This window comes from Lagopus muta, chromosome 6 (assembly GCF_023343835.1).
Source record: "Lagopus muta isolate bLagMut1 chromosome 6, bLagMut1 primary, whole genome shotgun sequence".
In the NCBI taxonomy this organism is placed as follows: domain Eukaryota; kingdom Metazoa; phylum Chordata; class Aves; order Galliformes; family Phasianidae; genus Lagopus; species Lagopus muta.
The window spans coordinates 40261336-40285102 of NC_064438.1; the positions used below are offsets into that span (position 1 = coordinate 40261336).

Below are 23767 nucleotides of genomic sequence, written 5' to 3' on the forward strand. Positions count from 1 at the left end.
TTATATAGTCATTTACAGCCAAACCTTTGTTCAGCTGCTATAAAATATTCATTTCCAGTTGCAGCTTGATAATGAAACAGCATCCTGCAGCCCATTCAAACTGTTGCAGAGCAAGGCAAATCACCAAAGGGAAGGGAATCAATGCATTTTTTAAAAAACAACAATCTCAAATATGCTCAGTGCAAACTGGTTTTAGGCAAAGGGAAAGGCTGCCAGCTAAAAAGCGATTTATGTAATATGTTGGCAAGGAGGTGGGAAGCCAGTGAATAGAATTTAATGAGTTGACAGCTGTCGAGAACTCCATGGTGTCGGATTCTAGCATTTGTTTCGATCATTTGCACATTGTGTGCAAGTGGGAGACTTAGGTACAAGGAATACCCTGGGACCAGCCAGACAATTTGTTCCACTACCTATGAGGTGCTTCAATTCAAAGCTGCATACTATAGAGGTTACAGAGCATTTTTCTGCACCTGTTGGAAAAGCTGTGTTTTTCTGAAAGCAAGATTTGAGTGCTGGTAGTTCACTGTGACAGGGGTGCTTTTCTGAGTCATTTGCCTTTGGTGATGAATGACATCAAGTTCTGCTGTGGTTTATTTCTGTAGATTTTCATGGCAGGTTTTCTTCACCTGTGAGAAGAGATTGCAGGAAGTTCTTTTCCTTGTTGTGCAGGAATCTCAGTGTATAGGAATATGCAGTCTTTTCAGTATTCATTTATCTTCTTTCCATTTCAGAATCATCAAAGAGAGATTATTTCTTAGATTCCTCCCTCCCCAGTTGCACATAACAGTTTGTTCTACTACATATTGTAGAATCACAGAATCATTAAGGTTAAAAAAGACCTCTAAAATCATCTAGTCCAGACATCAGCCCAGCACCACCATGCCCACAAAGCCATATGGGAGATCCACTTGGACTGTGTGTCTTTCAGCTCACAGAGTATGACAAACTGGGTGCAATCACAGCACTTTACACAGCACTCTCCCTCAGTTATTCTCAAAGCAGCTAACATTTACTTCCAGGAGATGCACATGCATATTCCTTGTCTGAAGAGTGAGCTGTAGTTCGCTGGCAGACTTGCTGCTGTGTCAAGAGACATTGCAAATCAGTGGCAGAGGTGCCCTGGCACCAGGCTCTTCCGTGTAAATATAAAGGCAGGTTGGACTTGGTAAAAATAATGGTCCCTTCTGACCTTGAGATCTCTGAATTGAAAAAAAAGGAAGGAAAAAAAAAGCCCATTGACTGCAATCCATTTCTTGCAAACTTCTAACTCTCATTAATGCATCTACATGCCTAGTATCAAGTGTGGAGTCAGTTAAGAGATTTTTTAAAAAACTGTTTTGCCATCTGAAGCATTTCAGAATAATACTGTTTTACTACAAAGTTCTACCAACTCCGCTACAGTGTTCCAGAGTGCCAAAATGCACATGCTTTGATTTTACATGCTGCTGCCAGCCAGGAGCCTGAAATGGATCATAACTATGCCAACTTTTGTCAGCTTAGCTTGCAACACTCAAAGGTGGTGTAACTATGCTGACAAAGCCCCTTCTGTCAGTGTTGCTGAATCTGAAGGGAGCAGCTCTGCCAACCTGGATACAGCGTGGCTGTAATGTCAGTAAAGCTCCCTGGCACAAATAAGACCTAAATCTGAAAATTAGTGTCAGAAAAGCCAGAAGGCATCACCTTTTAATGCCAGTCTTCCATGACTTGCCTCTGGAAGCTACAATAATGATAGCACATAGAACGGAATTTAAAGAAAAGTGAACTGATTGCTTCCTGGGAAGAGAGATACCATCATCCTAAAGCTACTGCCATAGCTGTTCCAGAGAGGGAATGTCAAATTTCATTTTAAAACAAAGGTGGTAAAATTTTTTCTGCTTTTTTTTTCTTGTTTTCCCCTTGTTATGAGGCCCAAACAGCAAGATCCTATGCACATACCTATTTATTTCTGTGTGTAGGAACTGAAGTGCTTTGAATGTGCAATACCATGATTAGACTGTGCAAGAGAAAGACTTTCTCAAAGTGCTATCTTGAAAGAGTGGTCAGGCACTGGAATGGGCTGCCCAGGGAGGTGGTGGAGTCACCAACCCTGGAGGTGTTCAAGGAACATTTGAACGTTGTGTTGAGGGATGTGGTTTAGTGAGAACTATTGGTGATGGGTAGATGGTTGGACTGGGTGATCTTGTGGGTCTTTTCCAACTTGCTGATTCTATGATTCTATGAAATGACTCCAAATTCACTAATACACAAACTTCTTCATTTCATTCTTGTGCATTTCATGCTGTCTTTCAGTACAGACCAGAGTTTACTGATGTTGGAAATGTTACAGAACAGAACAAAGCCAAATTTAGAAGCTGTTTTAATGTAGAGGAAGTATTCTCATGGCTTTAGAGCTTCATGCCCTATCCTTTCAGTAATGTTCATTTGGATACTGGTTTCCTAGCATGTTCCAGCTTTGGCTGTGGAAGGCTGAAGGGAGTGAGAGAAAAAACCCCCAGTGCTTGATGCCTTGATAGACTTGCAGCGACATAGGTGGCTTTGTTAGTGGAGTGGGGTTTTTTTTCAGTTGTTTTTTTTTTCCCTTTAAACAGGTAGAAATATAGATGAGCTCTGTATGTTCCCAGTGGTGTTACAGCTGCCTGAATTCTTTTGCTGAGCACTCTCAGTAAGTGCATTCCAGCTGAGCATCTATTGGGCCATTAAAGCTAACTTTGTTCCTTTTTTTTTAATTATTTTACACAAACACAAAAGATTGATTTGCCTTCACTACAGTTAATCAAACTCAATAGAGAGCGAAGTAAATAAGCGGGGAAAATGGCCCTCTTATCCATCACAGAGAGTAAATGTTCTGATTAGGCAGGGGCTGCAGAGAAGCCCTGCAGGGATAAGTGATCACCGTGCTTGTTGTGTATGGGAGTCTGCCTACCCAATGCAGAATTTTCTTGCACGACAACCATTTGCAGCTTGGACCACTTGATGTGGCATTTAAGTGACATTCTGCTCAAGTTTAATGGGATCCCAGAGATATGTGTTATGTATCAGATATTAAAGTTTATCTGGCTGCATCAATACTTGATGGGCCAAATATTCTTAAGCTGATGAAGTACTGTGTGGAGCTGAAACAAACTTTCTGATTTTTTTTAATCCGTTTATTTGGTGACTAAACAGTGTGTTTTTGAGATCTAGCCATAAGTTTTAGTAGGAATACCACGTCTGTTCAACTATTCATTTTATGTGCTATTGCTTTCAGTAAGTTGTGGGTACCAGTATTTAGTATCCCAGTAAAAAATCACATCTGCCTCTAACTTCCCTAACTTCCCCTTTCTTCTGCATTTTCTGTTGGTGGCAGCACTGATTTGCTTGTTGGCTGATTTTCATTGACATGCAGTGTGAAGTCAGTCCCAATGCCTGCAGTAAAGCTGTTAGTCTATTTCCATATCAACAAGAAAGAAAAAACTGCTAATGCCAGGAAAATGTTATTTTTAAGCATCAGATATTTGGCAAGGGTGTTCCAGATGGAATAATGTCTGGAGCCATTTAACTTCATTTTTATTAAAATTCACCTTGATAATATCTTAGTTTGTTAACAAGTTAACAGGATTACACTATTTCTATTGTGCATGCAAGTATTTCTACACTAGCTACTGTCAGCCACTTATATCCTATATTAGAAAAAGAAAGATGGACTTCAGGTTAAGAGGTTGTCACTGATCCAACAAAATCTACATTCTAGTACAGACTTCTTTGTGACCTTTGTGTTTATGAATTTTCTTATTGTTTATAGTCTAAAACTGTTTATGGCCTTTTTTTTCTGTTTATTGGTATACTGTTTACATGCTTCTCCAAAGAAGCTTAGCGCCTATAATGCTTTGATAACTGTTCTGTGTATATCATGTTATTCAGGGAACAACTCTAGATGGTGATGTGTACCTATTGGGCAAGGTCTCATTCTGCATTTATTTATTCTGCGTTATATTTATTTTGTGTTTAAAAGTGTGTGGCAACCTCCTTTCCTGTGTGAGCAAATGTGTGTGTTCTGTGATTTAAATGCCATTTTCTAAGCATGTATTAACGTTTGGAGAGAACGAGGAAGATTTTCCTGGAAAGAGCAGTCTGGTGCATTCATGTGAATATTCAAAGATAGATGCTTATCTTATTGGACTCAGAGGTACTTACAGTAATTGCCAAAGCTTTTTTAAGGCACATTTATTCGTAGTGATTATGTTCACTGTTACTTTACAGATAACATACTCTGTCACATTAGAATTTAAGTGCCGGAGTTTGGACTACAGAACAGGTTGTTTTCTCCTTTATGAATTTTCCACTACATATGCTGGATTTCTGTGGCATTTATAATAAAGAGCAGCAGAAGTTAAAAGAGAGGAAGGGGAGGAGAAGACCCCAATTTAAACAAGTGGTGGAGATTACTTTGCACCCTCAGTCCATTGCAGCTGTGTCTGCAATGTAGTGAAAGATCTGCAGGTGGATGGGATCACTGGATCGTGGTCCAGTACAAGGATAGGAATGCTGAACTGAAGTTTACAGAAAAAAACATATAGGATAAAAGTACTTACTCAGTTTCTGCTTAAACAAAACTCCAGGCCAGTGTTCAGGTGCCTGTAGTTTTTCAAACGTCAGTAATGCTTCTCCTATAAAATTCATCTCACATTGTGGCTTATCCATCACATCTGGTTTCTGCAGGGAAGGATGCTGTGGGCCTGTCTGGAGTTTCAGAGCAGCCAGGACACAGCATCTGATTCTCCACCATTGTTTGCCTGAATGGGGCTATTGCTGCCTTTTAGGACCTACTATCAATTGCCATGAGTGACAGATGTGTGACCACACTCAGATTCTCCGTCATGTAAGATATCTGCTAGAAGTTCTCCCGTATCTAATTTCTCATTAAGCTTCATTTGTAAGGGATGGTAAGATCCCAACGCTGAGTAATACGGCAATAAGAGTAGTGCTTTAAAAATAGAAAGAGGACTTATGTGGTTTTATTAATGAGTACATAAATAGAAATGCCAGTTAAATAGCACATGTTGCTGCTGAGTTGTTTTTGCTACACAGTAATCTCACTTTACAGTTTTTGTTTATTTTAAATCATGTGTTAGGGGGGAGTGCAACATGGTGGGCAGATTCTGAGGCTTAAGAGATTGTCATTAAAGCAACTGTGATGTACTTAGTTACTTATTTCTTGCTAGGAGTGATCCAATCAATAACAGAACAAAATCAAATATAACTGCCTCCCCTCCAAGGAAGAAAAGACAAGCTAAATAAAGATATCCAGGAGAAAATGCCAGCAAACGACATATTGATTTCCAGCAAAGGAGCAAAGTGTAAATGAAAAATATTCTTCTGACACAGTTATTAAGTGCAAGCTAGCACGCAAAGAAAACCCATTTACTCTTACTAGAGGCTGAGTCTTCAAAGGGCAGCTGATTCATCTCAGATCATTGGAGTCTTACTTGCTGAAGCACTGGCTTCCCTCTGTTAAATGTAAAGGATTTTTCTCTACTTGGGCTTTGCTTTGAGAATGTAAAATGTTTACTAAAATTCCAGTTGTGCACCAGGTAAACAGAGAAATTGTTTTCTCCCATTTTATAGCAATATAAACATAAGTGTGAGGAAAGGAGGCAATTTTCCTGATGTCAAATAGTGAATTGATGATAGTATCAGGAATATAAAATCGAGCAGCATGAGGGTTTAGACTCAGTGTCCTTGGTGATTTGGGCTGGGGCAATTTAAGAAGTTATTGCTCCCCAGAGGTCTGCCCTGCCCTTTTGCTGGTGGAGTAGATAATGTGTTTGTTCTCCAGATCATAGCATAGATCATAGCCCAACATATTTACAGAATTATTTCTGTGGCAGTTCAAGTTAATACATCAGGGCGTGTATATCAGGGGCTAAAGTCCATGCTTTTTTGTGTTCACTTGTAGTATCTTAGTTTCAATGATTAAGCTATTTATTTAATTTAGTTGGAGTTTATACACCTACTATACCTTGCTTCTGGAATTTTCATTTACATTACTACCTTCTACATAACAAGTGCTATGCTTAAAACAGAAGGCTGACAGCTTGTATTTCAATTTGTTACAAGGAATATAATATAATAGGAAAGGGGAACAAGTTATATCAAATGACAAAAAAGATACTCAGTGTGAAAATAGTTTTTGTGTGATTACTCTGAGAAGCCCTGTACTCAGATAATGACTTCAATGACAGAACTTTCATCTTCAAGGTGCTTCTTTGGAAGTAGGAAAATGAATGTGAAAAGGAGAAATAGGTTGGTAAGAGAGGATAAAGTCTGTTGTCTCATGACAATACCGTATCTTTTGTATCTAAGCCAAGAATTTACCTTTTTATGGGCCAGTTCAAAAATCTCTCAAATCTTAAGAGTTACACTGTATAGTTTGGAAAAGATCTGCCAGTTGATCCTTACCACATCAAGATAAAAGGAAAGCAAGTGAATGTGGGCATCAATAAACATCCAATCTAGATGCCTGGAGATGAAATTTCATTCATTTATTTGCTTCTGCATGGTATATAATTTCTTCAGGCCAAGAAATAAACTGAAAGGATTTAGAAGGATTTGCTTATCAGCAGAACACCACGTAGCATTACATTTCTTCAGCATTTGGGAAGGTACATTGAAGCTGGGTTAAGCTGCTGTGGGTAAATACTTCTCTTTTCCCTGTCAGGGTGCCTGTAACAAGAGATGGATGAATCTTCTTCACTTCTCTTTCTCATCTGTTTGCCCTTCCATCTCTTTCTGTTTGCTTGCACCCTTCACAACACTATTACCCTTCCCATTACCAGCAGGTAGAGGCAAAAGTCAGAAATGTGATTTTTTTGCCATCATCTTTGCATAGCTTAGAGACAGAACAAAGTCCCTGAAATTTGCCATCAAAACAGGTCAAAAAGAGTCAGGATTTACAGTCTGAATGAACTATTGATTGTGTTGAGACAGGCTTCCTATTTTCAACTGACTAATTCATCTTTCAAGGCTCTTTTTAACCATAACCGCTCATGACTCTGAATTGAGACACAACTGGGGGAATTATTTTTTCTTTTTTTCATTTAACTGACCAGTTACTTAATCTCTTGTCTGCTGTAGTAATGGACAAATGACTGATTTTTGTTAAGAAGTAGCTCTCACAATCCCTGCTTAGTAATGTGATGTAATCGTATCAGCTTTTATGTCCAGACAGGATTACAATCAAGAAATGTACTTTTGCCAGGTTACTGTTGAGGGGTATGTGCTTCATCATTACCTCCCAACTCCCAGCCAAACAGGACCCTGAGTATGTCAAATTGTTCCCATGATCTGAGATTTGTTCCCATGGTCTGAACAGGTCTAGAGCATTGGCATTTTCTTTCTGTGAGTGCAACTAGCTGAAAACTGTGCTAGATAGCTTTTCTACCTGCTTCGGAAATACAGTAAATGTGTAATGATGTGTTTCTATTACATAGCGATAACAAATTGATTTAGATTGGATTAGGTTGGACTACAGATAGATGAGACAAACTCTTCTCCACTAGAGCATACACACTGATGGTATTCATATCTGAATGCCTGGGGTGACTGCTTACTCTCAGCACTGTTAGTTTTCTTATATTTTGTTGAGGAGACTTTTAATAAATGTTACCACTGAGATTTTTATTGCTGAAAGTTGTCTTTTGGTTTTTTTTTTTGACTTAGCTACTTTTTCTGAAGCACCCTAAATAGCTCATCATCATCTTCCTGATTTTTATTACGTCCTTCTAAACACCTATAGTCCTTGTTAAGGGAAGCTCAGATGTTTAGTTCTACTAAGCTTATCTCATGCATGCGTCTCTCCAGTACTTTCATTTTTTCAGGCTCTTCTCTGAGTTGCCTCCAGCTACTCTGAGTCCTTTGGCACTGAATTGTACAAAACCAAATGTACTGAGTGTAATGGTGTAAATTGTCATAGAGCAGTTGAAATCAATGCCAGTTTAAACCAACAAAGCATTTGGCCTTCTTTTTGTTTTCATTTCAGAAGAGCTACATGGAGAAAAATTACTAGTTTCATGTTATTTAATGCTTTGCTTTTGCAGAGGCAGACATGACCTTAGCACCTTCTCAGGGTGGGGAGGGTGAATTACAAATGGCATGCACAGCTTTGTGGCTGTGTCATCTTTGAAAGTACATTGTACTGTCCAGTGCTGAGTTGGAAAAGATTAATACCCTCTGGCTACCAATAAGAAATCCAGGAATGACTGTAACTGTAGTTTACACAGCCATAAATTGCAGCTGCTTTTATAATACTTCATTATGATTTCAGTAACATTTCTAATATTTTCCCTTTAATATTCAGATTCTTTCTATCTGTAGGTGGTAGCTTTAATTCATCCAGGCTGAGTCTCTCAGGTCTACTATAATGAACTCCAGGATATTTTGCAAGTAAGGATTACATAGAAAATAAAGAAAAATGTGTAAGATGTAAAAAAGAAGGATGAAGAATTCTCTCTTAATTGAAGTAGCATGAACAGAATACAAGTGCTTTGAAAAGTCCAGTTATCAAAGTACAAAAGGTATATATGAGAGCTATGTCATAGACCTAATGAGACAAATATTTATTCTGCTATCTTGCATTGATATGGCAGAAAATATCTTGAGATTTTTCTTTGACAGGAAGTGTCTTGGTTTCTAGAAGACAGAATAGAAGAGCATTTACATTGTATGCTGTTATGTGTAGAAGATAGTACTTTGTACATAGTCAATAGTAAGTTTGAAATACTTAGGAAATAAGGCAGTATGGGAGTAGAAAAGGGATTGAGATTTAAGAAAAATTTGCTGAATTTCACCTCTATACATTTTAGATGTGAAATGCAAATGTACTGCTCATAAATACAACTGTAGTTCCCTAGTGCTGGGAAGGTATTTTGACCTGAGATATGGTGGTCATATCTCAAGAAGTATCGTAAATTGTGATTCCTTGGTGGCAAAGAGATTTACAATTCTCTTGCAACAAAGCATTAAATGTCACTTTTCAAACAGTTGCAATGAAGTGGAAGTAGTGTGTAAAAGAGTTTCAAGCAAAAGGCAACTAGGAAAATTGAATCCTACTTTACAGGATGAAGAAACAGCTAAGTATGTATTTCTAGAAAATTTGTCTGCAGGGCTTGAATTTATGGGTCCTTGTCATTTCACTCCCAGTAGAAGTGAGAACTCCATCATTTTTGGGTGTGTTATTTATAATTTCATAAAGCTGTTCTGTGACAGGACTTATTTTACGCAGTATGCCTAATCTTTCTCACATAATGGTGCACCCTAAAAGCAAGGTGTCAAACAAACTTTGTAGTTGAGAAAAGGGAAGATTCAGCACCTGCCATTTTGTGTGGAACAAAGGAGCAAAGGTTTTGGATTTGACACATAAATTGGCACTTTGAGCACTTGGAAGGACTGAACGACAATGCAGTCATCTTGAACAGGTTTTGTCATGCCATCTCAACTTCCCCTATACTTTACACCCCACAGCAGTATGTACCATTTAATGAACAAAGATGTAGAACTATCATCATGATTGAAGAGGCCCTTAGAATGAAAAATTAGGAGGAGGTGATTGCAGCACCAATAATTCATTGAAAGGAATGGAGAACCAATTCAGTGAAATTGAAAGAATTTGAAGGTAAATATGCTCATAAATCCTCAAGGGTAGTCTCAGAGTTTAGCACTTTCTCCTACTCCAGTTTTATTCCAAGGCAATTTCATTAAACGCCAGAGAGAGGGAGAGGAAAAATAATAATATAAATGCTATAAAAAATCTTTCAAAGGAAGGAATAAAAAGAGTTCCTGCCAGAGAGAGATTTTATTGAAAGTTATTATAATACCTATCTTTAGTTTTATGGCCTTTAATACAGAGCCAAGTAATTTCAAAGCTGGGATTTAAAAAAAGAAAAAAAAGAAAAAAAAATACATATTTTAAGATACTACAGTGTGAATTATTATTTTTAATATAAAATTTAGCTAATATATGGAATTGGAAAAGATTTTCTCTCTCATGTCCTCTCCAATGAAAACACATTGTTTCCATCACAGCACACAGGAAATTTTCTTTACTATCTTGTTGCCTGTAGATAAGAATGATTACCATTTACCACCTTCAGATTACTGGACAGACAATAAAGAATAAATTCATTTACCGACCATTGGACCAATGGATGTGTTTAGTCAGCTCACTTTCAAAACTGTGAGGGGAAACCAGAAATGGAATAGCTGGTTTTGCTTATGGCCTTACAGTGAACTGTTTCTGGTGAGACTAAAAGATAGTGGCGAGATTTTTGGGGTTGTTGCTCACTAGCTTGTCCTATCTTGTGGAAGAAGAAATTTAATAATCATCAAGTGAAAATTATCTTTGCAAAGGTACAGATGACAGGGTTGGTCCTGGAAATTTCCTCATCTCTGTTTCTCCGGTCAGGAATTTTCTCCTGCTTCTCAAAGTGGCTTTATTTGCTGGGATGATTCAGATGTTGCTATCTGTGCAAGGTAAGCCAATATGTGATGAGAATGGAAAATCAGTTACTGATGAATTGTGATGAAATTCAGAGATGAAAAATACAAGACAGGAAGTGGCAAGACAGATTAGTGTATTTATTTCTTCCTTGATTTCTAGAGATCCCATCAATAACCTTAAATCTAACTCCACTTTTAGAGGGTTTTCTCTTTTTCTAACCCTCATATTTATACATGCATTATCAGTAACATGGGACAAACAGTAGTAACAGAACAAGAAAACTGGAATATCAGGGGAAATAGCACGCAGTGTAGATGGGAAGGTAAGGACAGAGATTAACTGGTGGAATCAAGTGTGGAATTAGTTGCAAAAAAGTACAGATACAGGTTGAAGTTGGTAGATGTGCATATTATGCACTGACATTTTGTCTCAGTCTGGCTGTGCTCTTCTCTATTCATAGAATCATAGAATCACTGAGTTCAGAAAAGACTTCCAAGATCATCCAGTCCTACAATCCACCTATCACCAATATTTCCCACTAAACCATTTATTTCAGTGCAACTTATAAATGTTTCTTGAGCACATCCAGGGTCGGTGACTCCACCACATCCCTGGGCAGCCCCTTCCAGCCCACTCTTTCACAGAAGTTGTTTTTCCTTACATCCAATTTGAATCTCTCCTCATAAGACCTGTGCTTCAGACCTCTCACTAGCTCCATTGCCTTTCTCTGAACACACTCCATGTCCTCATTGTCTTTCTTGTAGCGAGGCCCAAAACTGAGCACAGTACTCAAGGTGAGCCCTCACCAGTTCTAAGTACTGAGGGCTGATCACTTCCTTGCTCCTGTTGGCAACACTATTTCTGATTCAAGCCGGGATACCATTGGCATTCTTGGCTACCTAGGCACACTGCTGGCTCATGTTCAGCCAAGTGTCAGCCAACACCCCTAGGTCCATTTCCTCTGCACAATCTTTCAGCCACTCTGCAAGCCTGTAGCATTGACTGGGGTTGTTTTAGCTGAAGTGCAGAACCCAGCACTTGGACTTGTTTAACTTCATCCCATTGGCCTCAGCCCAGCTATCCAGCCTGTTTGGATCCCTCTGTCACGCCTTCCTACACCAAGGCAGATTGATACTTCCTCCCAGCTTGGTGTCCTCTGCAAACTTACTAAGGGTTCACTCAATCCCCCCATCCAGGTCATCAATAAAGATATTGAACAGGACAGGCCTCAATAACGACCCCTGGGGAACAACATTAATGACCAGTCACCAACTGGATTTAACTCCATTCACCACCACCCTCTGGGTCCGGCTCTCTAGCCACTCTTTACCCAGCAAAGAGTTTTCTTGTTCAGGTCATGGACTGCCAGCTTCTCCTGGAGGAAGACAATGTCAAAGGCTTTGCTGAAGTCTAGGTAGACTACAAATTCTGATTTGATCTTTGATGCCTGTGCTACAGGGATTTTCCAAGTGAAATGTGATGTGTTTAGTAGCTGTGGATGGGTATTTTTACCCTAAATTTGACCACTCATTTTCAAAATGCATCTAAACCTTTATTACCCATCACTGCCCTGTTGCAAGTTGTTCCTCAGTTAAAAAAAAAATCTTTCATTGTGTGAAGAAATATAATCTCATTTTTTTCTGATACGTCTACATTTCTGTTTTGAAGTGATGGTTCTAATAATGAAGAGGGGAAGGAGGGGAGAGAGTTATAAAGGAACTCTATTCTTTACAAATACTGAATCAGATTGTCAATTCAATTGGATCTGATTTCAAGTTAATATTGCATGAAGCCCTTAGATATGAGCAAGTAAAGTGGGTAAGTGAATAGGCATAGCAATTGGTAAGTGGCAATGACACATTGTTAAAAATTTTATGTTCATTTCCTACTTCAAGCAAATCATTACTATTCTTCAATGAAATTCTGTATGTGAATTGTCAGATCTTCAACTATGGGCAAAATCCACTTGCTCTAAATACAACCTGGAAATCAGAAAAACATTGCTGGAGTTCTACTACTGTCTAAGCAAGGTTTTCTAGTAGTAATGGAGTACGTTCCTTTTTCAGAGTGCTGTCCTTAATGCCCATTAATTCAAGTGTTTTAGACGCTTGAGGTTTCACTAGCTTCATTTCACTTCCTTAAAAAAATTTATTACGATACTGTTTTGTTGACTTATGATTCTAAAGTAATTTACAGTGTTACAATTAAAAACTGATATCTTTCTACTCAGAGATGGCTGCATTTCACTGTTGGAGGATGTGATTACTGTCGTTAGAAATTATTTTGTTCTTTGGGATTAGTAATGCTTTATAAAACATATGTGACAGAGCCAGAATTATGGAAAGTAAATTTTTATTTTGTGCATTCCTCTTTTCTTGACCTCTTAGTGAGCAGAGAAACTTTTAAAGCCAGTTCATTTTAAGAGAGAATTCAGCACCAGAATTTCAACAGCATTCCTCCATTTTCTGTGACTAAGGGAAGTTGCCAAAAAATGATCTTAACACATAAGGCAGGAAATTACTTTGTACCTGTCACCTTCAATTCCTTTTAATCTTGCCTCCCTGTGGAAGTATTTAAGCATGAGATTACTGCAAGATTGCATCGTACAAAATGCTGCTGTACAGCAGTGCTGGTGCACAAGCAAGTAGTATTCAATACATATGATAGGGATTCCCTTATTTTATGACAGTTTTTACAGATACTCTGTTTTTGTAATTTTCGTTTACTGTTGAACAATCGTAGTTTCATTTCTTGTCTCACACTTAAGTCACTGAAATCAAGAGGGAAGGAACATCAGATTGGATGTGAGCATTCTGGCTGACTGCTCAGTTCCATTTTTCTCCTCTTTTTTTTTTTTCTTCCTTAAAAAGAAGAGGAAATGGAGTACTTGTGGTACAGGACAGTGAGGAACTTGTTAGCAGTAGGACCACAGGGGACTGAAGAAAATAAATTTTGTAAATAAAGGAGGGAATACACAGCATTTTGAAGGCAACATTAGTAGGCCTATGATTGGAAAGGAGTCCTTATTTAAATCTGGATAGTCTTTTTCTAGAGTAAGGACATAAAATCTTTTCATGATGTGAGATCCTCAGGAATATTCACCTGGAGAACTGAGTTATAATGTACTGCAGTGCAGCCACCCTGCTCCTGAGGGCTGTGACTTAAGCCATACTCCCTGTCTGGTGAGGAACCTTTTGTCTGTTTTTTTCCAGGAACCATTCCACCAATCCTGCTGCTCAGCAGAATGTGCAGCTTTCTTCAGAGAGGAAGTGTAAGGGGAGATAACTCCAGCAGAAGCTGTGGTCTGAGCTGATACTGATGGGCTGGGATAATTTTGTGCTGTTTTCAGGAACATTACAACCTGTGTCCAGAGGCTGCCACAGCTTTTCTCCCTAATGGTCTGCTTTACAAATTCAACTAATTGCAGCAATTACAGGCAGGAGATGCTGCTGGCAGGAGACACCAGTATGCTTCTCTCTAACATGCTGCAGAGCATGCTGCTCATTAATTAGACCAGCAGCAACATAAAAAAAAAGGGGGAAAAAGAAAAAAAAAAGAAAAAGAAAAAAAAAGGAAAAAGAAGAAAGAAAAAAAAAAAAGAAGTAGAAAAATATCTCCATCTGGAAATGCAAATAAATGTTATGAGACTTGTTACGGCCATGAACAGTCGTGGTTTGGCTCGCTAGCCATCAGTCGCAGCCAGGCTGGTCCCAGGTCACTGGCAGGCAGACAGGTCGGGCTACAAGTACATGTTTCTACATGAAACATGCAGCAGTTATTTACAATGTAACAAACATGTCCTAGCTGGGTAAATGTAAATGGAATTCCCATCCCAAGGGGTGCATCAGCAGAACAGAAAGTACCTCTGCTTGAGAGTGATACATTTACAACACAGCAGAGTTCTGTTAGCTGCCAGGGTGATGAGTATTATCTGTGTCTACCTTGTACGTTTGCCTTTGCAGGAAGCATGCTTAGCCTGGGAATGCCTCATCTGTCCTGGCTGTCAGTGGGTGCCTTCTGGCAGGCCACACGTGGCTCTGGTGCTTATCGAGGAGTGCAGCGTGCTCCAGACAGGCCCTTTGCTGACTGCTGGGGCCATGTGCCAGCCAAGCAGGTGTCAGGCCCATTGCCCTGCTGTGCTCAGCAGCACAGTGCCATCCATTGCCAGCCGGAACCACGCGGCAGGCCACACCTGCGCCCACCTGAAATGTTCAGCAGCACGAGTCCTCCAGCAGGGGAATCCAGCTCCTTGCTGCACTGGCATAGCTGGAGTTCTTGGTGCAAATTAAATATTTTAGAAGTTTTCTATTCTGAAACATTTTTGTCAGATACTTAGCCGCCTCTAAAACAGCCTCTTGATGTGCAAGCATCTGATATCTTTCTCTTCTATTCTTTTTCCTCTCTTCCTGACCTTTGTATGCCAGACAACAGATGACATTGTTTCATCCGCTGAATGTTCTAGCGATGATGAAGATTTCATTGACTGTGAACCCAGTACAGGTAAGTCAGGTCAGTCTTCTTTTGCTTGCTTTCTGATTTAATTTGCAAAAAACAATGCATACATATATTTATATGTGTGTGAATGTATACATATATTACTATATGTATATATATGTGTGTGTATATGTGTATATATATATATCCTTATGTATATATACACTGTATATAAAATAAAAATTGTACAGCCAAGCATCAGATCCCATGGACTTGGTAACAGCAAAGCAAAGATATTTCATCACTGATTGATTGGTTAAAATAAAGTTATCTGCACAGAGAGCTGTACTTCTTGAAAGTGATTCTAGCTAATTAATAGTTTACATGTTTGTAGGAATCACTTTACTGACACAGTGGAAAACCAAAAATATCAACATGGCATGTGGCAAATAATAAAGATTTATAAAGTGTGGGGGAGTTAATGCTTGAAAACCAGAGCAGGGAAACAAAAATGAAACAATACTGGTATGTTAATGCTGTTCATTAATTGTACTGAAATTGGACTGTGCAAGGACACATTTGTCCATGGGATTTTGAGTGCAGTTAACCTGGTAATACATTTATACTAATTTTGTTCTCTGTGAGCCCAAAGAAATTGAGGAGCATCAAAACATTGTTTCAACATAACAAAATTAGTAGTAATTCTTGCCATGTTATCTGCAATGATGCTTCAAAATGTATCCATTAAAGAGTCAGAAGGACTGGCCATGTGGAACTGACTCAACTTCTTCCCTTCCAGATACATTTTGATAAACTGATGGCTATTCTTTCTGGTGAGATATATGATGTGATATCCAGCAGGCAACTGCAGTCTATTTTATTTCTTACAGGCTTTTTCAAATCGTCTTTTTTGAGGCTTGCCATGAGTTAAGCATTCTATAATAGAGAACAGACATCATTGAATTTCTGTGTACATTTTTTAAAAAGAGGGAGTTTGCGTAGAATCTTATGTCCTTAAAAGTGAAACATATAAATAGCTTAGGTTTTTGTGGGTTTTTTTTGTTTGTTTGTTTTGTTTTTTTGCTTGTTTTATTATCTATTTGGGATTTTTTTTTTTCTTTAAAAAAATCCCCAGAATGCATTATAAATGTTCTGTCCCTAATTTCCTGAAGCCGTTTAATTAATACAAGAATAATACTAAAATTCACCCAAGGCTAGAGCTTTCATATTTATGTTCAATTTGTCATGTTGTGCCTGCATTTTTTGGTAGAACTTGGTCCTGTCAGTAACCTGAGATTGGTAATGTCTTGTAGCTGGAAACTTCCACCATGCAGCTGTCTTCAAACTTAATAGGGAAGGGAGTGACACGATGACTTGGCTAGCAGTTACTTCAGTCTATATCCATCTCCTTTTTTTCACAAATCTCTGTGTTTTTAACTCCTCACTTGGCAAAAGAGCAGTCCAAATATTACTGGATTGTAAAGCATAGTGCTGGTACCAGAATTATAAATAAAGGCGATCGTGAAATACCAGCATAATGATTATCATGAAAGTGAGTCATGAGTTTTACAGGACCGTGCTAGGAGGAGTAACGTACCACAGTCATTTGCAAATGAGTGGGTAAGACTCATTTCATTAATGCTTCACATTTGAAGATATCAGGTGGGATTTTTTTGTTTGTTTTGTTTTCTTTTTTAATTCTGATTTCCATTAATTTCAATTCAAGGAGGAAATGGGTTCTTCATCAGACTCCTATCATATATTTTTGTTATTTGTGTTTCAACACAGAAATCACAATTACTTCAATAACTATAAATGACAATAATAATATTTTCAGCATATGCAGTAAGTGGAAAAATCAAAGTTGGAGGAGAAATGTGATAAAGCAGGATGTTTAATATGAAATTTCAGGATGCCAAGTTTTTCATACTAAAAATACCTGACTCCTGACACAGTTGAAGATACTCTCCTAAGCTATTACATATTCTTTTGCCAGATCCTATTCCTCTTCCCCTGGATGCTTGGTCCTCATCAGCCATTGAGTTATGAATTTCTTCTCAGGAATTACTTTAGCACTGAGAATAAAAGTTAGCCTGATGACATGTAAAAAACATTCTCCCAGATGGTTCTTGCTGATGAGATTTACACTTCCAAATTTTGAGGATCCCAGCTCTCAGAGGCACTGGTGTAAAAGTTGCCAGAAGGCAGAAGGCCATGGAGGTCCCTTTTGCCTCTAAAAGTGTAAATCTAGTTAATTCCATCACGATGAGAAGGAACAGTAACAGGTTTGTGGTGCTCTTCATTTAGGTTTCTTTGAATGCCTTTTTCTCACCATTCCCACTGCATGCAGGGATTGCAGAACAGTGCCTGCAGTGCACCCAGTAATGAAGCACTCCCACAGCCTGTGCCACAGGAGAGCACTAAAGCAATCTGAGCCAGCTTATAAAAATCCAGTGGTGCTGACTTGGCTGAGCAGTTAACATTTGCCTTTCCACTTCACCAGCCAAGTCAGGACTCTGGCCATATGCCAAGGTCTGCTGCTTAAATGTATATACAGTGAGCTAAGAAAAGAGCCAGATCATTTTGCCTGTATTTTCTAGTGTGAGAGTCTGTTGCTGTTGGTTTTTTAATTGGGCCTATTTGAAGTTGCTTCCTCCTGTTCGGTTGACAGGTCAGTGTATTTTACACCGCCTTCTGGCTTGCCTGATCGCTTTTGCAGCAAATTGAAAATGAAATGACTCAACCCAGCACAGGCCCTTCTTTGTTGCTCTGATAATGTGTAGTTTAAAAGCTCTTGAGTTTCTGCCAAACACCAGGAGTTGGCCTTCCATCACCCTCAGTGCTACGGTCCAGTAATGCAAAGGTTACTGAACTCACTGCTGCAGCTGTGAGATATGAGATACATCACTGTGAACCTGCTGTGCTATAACCAAGACAAGGGCAGCTGAGATGCCGCCCTGCAAATCGAAAGCGTTCAGAATTCATATGAGTCAGAATAAAATCCAAAGTTCTAAATATATTACTTTGGATTTGGTCCTGGATCAGAGATGGCACCCTACAGAGCCCATCTGAAGACTTTGGTATCAACACACTCAAAGATAGTTCATAAGAGATAAAAACATGCTCTCTTTGAGGCTAAATATCTTATGAGAATCATTTGCTAGATCTTATTGCCACTTAACTCTGATTGTCTGTTGAATCCAAGCCCTGAATCACAATAAACATATAATACACATCTTCATACTTGCATCTCTTTAAAGGAAGATAGAGGTAATTTCTTCACTCCACTCTGGATTTCCTTGGCTACCTCAAGACACTGTAGCAGGCTGGTTACAGCCTGTGCCCTCCTTCCAGAATTGGTTTCTGGTGGGATTTCTGTAGCCCTGGAGTGGCAACAGGAATCTTGTCCTGACTGAGGCAGCTTGCAGGCATCCCCTTTAAGCACGGGTGTGCATGAGGAATTATTTTAAGTGGTGGCAATGATAGCAGTGAATCAAAAAATCTTCTGCCTTTTACATAGTGAAGTCATTGCAGCTTTAGGGATAAAAAGTGTGTGATATTCATCTTATTGCAGACAAGCCTAGATATCGTTAAATCTTGAGATCCATCAGGATGACTTACTGTAAAGGATACAAGGGCACCCAACTGTTCATCTACCTTGAAGAAACATTTATTTCGGAGATCAGTACTCCTCTGTGGGAAGTGTCATTTGTCCCAAAACATGTTTGACACGGTGCTTTTCTCTGGTATGAGTACAGAACTCTGTTCTGGCATATTCCCGAAATCTGAGGATCAAATCCGCAGATTTCTCAAAGCTGAGGCCAGGGTACTGAATTTGCACTTTTGAACAGGCCTGTTTCAGTGGTTTCTTCACTAGGCAGCTGTCAGAGAACAAAAGACCTTGTAAAGGTAACCCTTAAACCGAGCTACATGGCTTGGGGCAGGATGCATCTCTTCTCCGATCTTGTTGCCAGCTTCTCCTTCCTATCTGCCTGATGATTTCCTAGGTAGATATTTTCCCAATTTATTCTGTGTATTTTGTTTCCCAGATGGCTGCATACATCATAATGCTGGCAGTTTAGGAAGCCCTTCCCATGAGATATCGCACACAGCAGTAGACAGGCCCAAAAAGTACAGTACCTTGTACTGGAAGTTATACAGTGCTGGATAGCATATGCCTATACTCAAGAGATGTGTGTCCTTCAGGTATAGTGTCTATCAATAATTTATTGGCCTGCACCCATCCACTTCAGGCTTCTGATTTATGGGTTAGAATGATCAAGCTTCCACTTACATAAGCTGGAGAATCAAGTACCTGCAGGCATCCAGGATCACAGATTTATTTGCAGAAACAAGCAGAATCTCTCTTCCAAGAATCTGCAGGAAGCTAATGTAGTATACAAAGCACTATACTGAAAGTGGAGAAACCTGGGCTGAAGAGGCCAAGAGATGTGCTAATTTGACTCCTGCCCTCCATGATCCTTTTCAAGATTTTTGAAGCATCCTGAGAATTTTCACTGCTCTCTTTGAAGAAACACTGTCTCCAAATCCTGTGGTCAGCTATCCCTAGTCTCTCCATCTGTGAAGCACATGAACCTCTGTTTCATTTCTCATACTGTGAGCAAGGAATACCCTTTAAAATTGGGTGCGTGTCTCAGAGTGTGCTGAGAAGTAGCCTTTTTATCTTCCAGACTGAATGCCAACTGAATGCCATACCAGTCTGAAGGAGGAAGTTTGCTCTGTGGTACTTGCCTGTGTGTAATAGCAACATTTGTTTGGTGGAATTTCCTAGCTACACTCTTATGGCCATTAAAAAAAAAAAAAAAAAAAAAAAAAAAAAAAAAAAAAAAAAAAAGAATGAACAGGTTTTACCAATCAATCATGCAGACAATTTACAGGAAGTTTTATTTTCTCTTTATGTTAGGAATTTGAATTGAGTTTGGTTTTCAGCATATTGGTCTTTTTTTTTCTATGTACACTCCAAAGGCCCTACCTATGAAGATATTTTATCTATATATGTACTATATACAGTGTGTATATATACATACATATGTATATATGTATATACTATAGTACTAAATGACCAATATCAGCAGTAGCCCCTATCATCCAATCACATGTTTACACAGAAATTCATGCCTTCATCTAACCCTGGCATCCGCTGGCGTGGACAGATGCATGATACTGTTACTTCCTGATGAACAAAGCACGTAAATTTCTTTTCTGTTGGAGCTTTTTCTTTCTTCCTTTTATTTATTTGTTTACTTTTAATTGATAGTTTCATCTACCAATTAGCCTTGGGTAGGGTGGGGCAGGGAGAACAAAAAAATTATACAGGTATATCCATCAGTATATACACACATACTCCGTGTACATATAGATGGATGTATACGTTGTATATATTTGAAGAACATTTTCTGTCGTTTCACCTCATCTTGTGCCGCATGAATTTTTGGTGATTGATATTTTAGTTTCTTTTGTATTTCTTTCCCATTTTTTGGCTCTTAATGGTGCCATACTGCTATTGTTTAATTTTTTAAATCATTGCTATAGTGTTCAATTTATACTTTCGGAATTCTTCCAACAAAATAGTGATTTGATCATCTCAAGAAAGAGATATAGATCTGCAAACTAATAAAGGCAACAAAATCTTTTCTTGCCATCCTTAGGAAATCCACATTTTTAGATACCCTGAGAAAGTTGTGTGCAAAAGAATGAAGGTTCCTACCCCTCCTTTCTTTCTGTTCTTTTCTCACTGCCTTTTTAAAAACTTCTGAAAATCTCTATCCCATCTTTTCCCTTTCCTACTTTTTTGTTTTAATTGAGTTCTGAGGAAAAGTATCCAGACAAAAAAGACAGAATTCCCATTTTCCCAGGAAAAATTCCTTTAACAAAAAAAAAAAAAAAAAAAAAAAAACCCTACGCCCTACAAACTGCAGATGGCATAAAAAGAATTTTATTGCAATGCAGAATATCTGTTGTATCTTTTATTTCGGGGTCAATGCAAGACCATTTTTGTGGCATGCTGTAGTTTAGCTGGTTAAACTAACCATGGCCTTCATTATTCCATGCATGGGCTGTGATGACGCCATCTCGTGTTTCATCAGAGCTACGCATTCAGGCTAACCAAGCAAGTCCATAGCGTGTGATTTAGGGGGATATCGTTTTAGTTTTCATTTTCAGTTATATTCTAATTTCTTCTTTTTAGAAGAGTTATGCCAATACCACTGGCTGCTTCTTGCAGCCTTACTGTTGTATATCTACTTTATTTTATGGGTTTTTTTGCTCTTTTTTTTTTTTAATTTCTTAGTAACGATCTTATGTCTTGTCTGTGTCCATCTGTCTTGTCAGTGTGTCTTGAAGTCCATTGGTCTAGTGTTGTTATGTGATTCTGTTCTCTGTTTGTACGCTGGTGTTCAACTCCCTGGCACTCTGTTGTTCCTCTCCCTCTTCCCTTTCCCTTCCTTTCCTCCCAGTCTTCCCAGGGATTCCACAAAGGGGCACAAGCTTTGAATGAGGCTGTGAGAACTGGCTCAAGGTGTTGTAATGGACATCACAAGGTGTTCATTCACTTTCATTCACCTAAGAATGTTGAAATTTGCAGCTGGAAGGTTCATTTCACCCTTATAAATGGTTTAACGGCAAAAGACTAAAGTGGCTTTTTATATATAATCAGCTTTTCAGGGTATTTTGGGTAAGACCTTCTGTTATCTGCACTTGCGGTGCCAGAAAACCCTATGCATGGTGCAGGCTATATGTTAAATAGAAGTTTGTGGATCTTTTTATAAAAGACAATCTTGGGAGTGGAATATCACTGTGAATGTACTTCCAAAATCCATCATTCGTAATTCACTTGTAGTTAGGATACAAAAATGTAGGATGTACTTAAGATTCTAAAATTGGTGTATCTTTACAGGCTCAGCCTCTCCTTTGTAACTCTGTGGTATCTCCTTCATACCAATGCTGGTAAAAACTGCCTTGCTGCTGCTAGCATGTGTAAGCTCAAGACAATTTTGGAGAGACATCTGATGTGTCTTCTGCCATGAGCATCATAAACGTGTGGCAATATGTAAGGCAGAACAAAACAAAAGCTGAGTTTTATGGTGTCTGCTTAGACTTGGAACTCTTTTTAGAAAAAAGCATCCTTCGGCTTGAGGAGTGGTGCATTCCCCAGTATCCTTAGTTCTGTTTCTGCAGCCATGTTAGAATGTTAGGATACATGAGATAGCATTGGGATGGGCATGAGCTCAGTGAGGGAAGAAGCAGCCAGAACCCTTGTAGATGATGTGCAGAGCATTGCAAAAAGCATACTCACAAGTACCTTTTGCCTAGCTAAAATTTAATTTGATTTTGCACTAATTCATTTGTTCTGCAGCAGGGATGAGATGACAAAATTTGTGAACATTCCTCACAATATAAGGCTTATCTATTTATTAATGGAATTAGCAGAAGATGGAGGTGATAGGATATGTTCTTTTTTCCAACATGGAATTATTTTGTTTAACTTCCCAAGATATATGCATCCTGTACTTGCATGGGAATATAAAGAAGATAGCTTTTCTTTCATCAGTAAAAACCAATCTTCTTAGGCTTCTTTTCTTAACTTGTACATAATCTGAGAGACATTATTGAGTGATATTAATTACAGTGAAAATGAATCAACATTTAAAACTTGTTAGATTTATATTTTAGATCTACAACTGTGATTCCTACCAAGTCTAAAACATTTTCTTGGAAATTGCTTAGAAAAAAACAACAGTTATGAAATTATGAACAATAGAATCCACAATCTCATGGTTCTGTGGAAAGCTGCCCTCTGTCAGAAAGACCAGAACAGCCCAACTGGGCTTCCTAAATCCTAATGGTAAAAGAAACTTAAGTTTAGCTCAAGTGGCAGGTGTTATTGGTGCATCACAATCAGAGTTTTTAGTCCTCCTGCATCACAAGGTCAGAGCAACCTTCCCATCCGAGCACTGTAGTGAGTTAATGAAGATTGCCATCATCAGGATGCTGACCTCTGGGCTGTAGGTGAGCTGCAGTGCCCCTCTGAAGGGCTGCTTCTGTTTGCATGACGTAGTCTCTCTACTGCCTGCAGAGAGCCACAGGCTCCTCCAGTGCAAGTGTTGCTCCTGCAGGTCCTGTTGTGTTTCTTTTTATCATACAGAGCCTATAGAGGCCTTTGAAATAATTCATATTTTGTCTTCTATTTCTGGGCAGGCTGCTGGCTTCATCCTCTGTGCCATTTGTCACTGTGCAAGGGGGAGGGCTGGGGGTTGAGATGTTAAAGCCCATGACAAAAAGCTTCAACTCTGGCATGCCTCTCCCCTCAGCTGTTGGTTCCTTCTCTGGCCTTGATGTTGCTCATTTGCCTACCTGCAAGACAGAGTAAATGAAATATTGCTTAGCTAAATGCAGTAGAGATGAAGGGAATGATGGTGATAATTAATATTTTAATGAATTTACTTTGATATCCAGGAGCAGGTTGCTATGCAATGCACAAAAATGATACTGTAATGTTAAACTACCAAGATTGTACAAGAAAACAAGGTCACTGTTAAGGTTTTTACTACTATCCTCAGTTGCTATGGTAAATGACATTACTATGTATTTTAATAAAATAGATTAAAACCTACAAAAATAACAGGAATTCTCTGAAATTCAGTGCAGAGGGAAGCAAGTGGGAAATACAAAAATCAAATATTTCCACATCAGGGATTATCAACATAGTAATTATTTTCAGTAAATATCACTTTTTCCTCTAGAAATTACAATTGGAATGAACATGTTCAGTCTACATAAGTTAATGTCATGAGTAGACTATACAGTATACAGCTCTTTTCTATCAGAACCTCCATACTT

The 23767-nt window shown here is 38.7% G+C and overlaps 1 protein-coding gene across 20 annotated transcripts in view; it reads left to right on the forward strand.

Annotated features, from left to right (window-relative positions):
* NRXN3 (neurexin 3) overlaps window positions 1-23767 on the forward strand; it is a 945174-nt gene that overhangs the window by 892828 nt on the left and 28579 nt on the right. For 13 of the 20 annotated variants that reach the window (XR_007377979.1, XM_048950078.1, XM_048950080.1 and 10 more), the window contains one exon: window positions 14899-14974. Coding sequence is in view for 18 of the 20 variants with exons in the window: in XM_048950078.1 (XP_048806035.1) it covers window positions 14899-14974 (76 nt within the window). In the remaining 2 variants the exon portion in view is untranslated. Of the gene's footprint in view, window positions 1-14898; window positions 14984-23767 lie in introns of all 20 variants that reach the window. The other 7 variants (XR_007377978.1, XM_048950079.1, XM_048950081.1 and 4 more) reach the window with 1 other exon arrangement.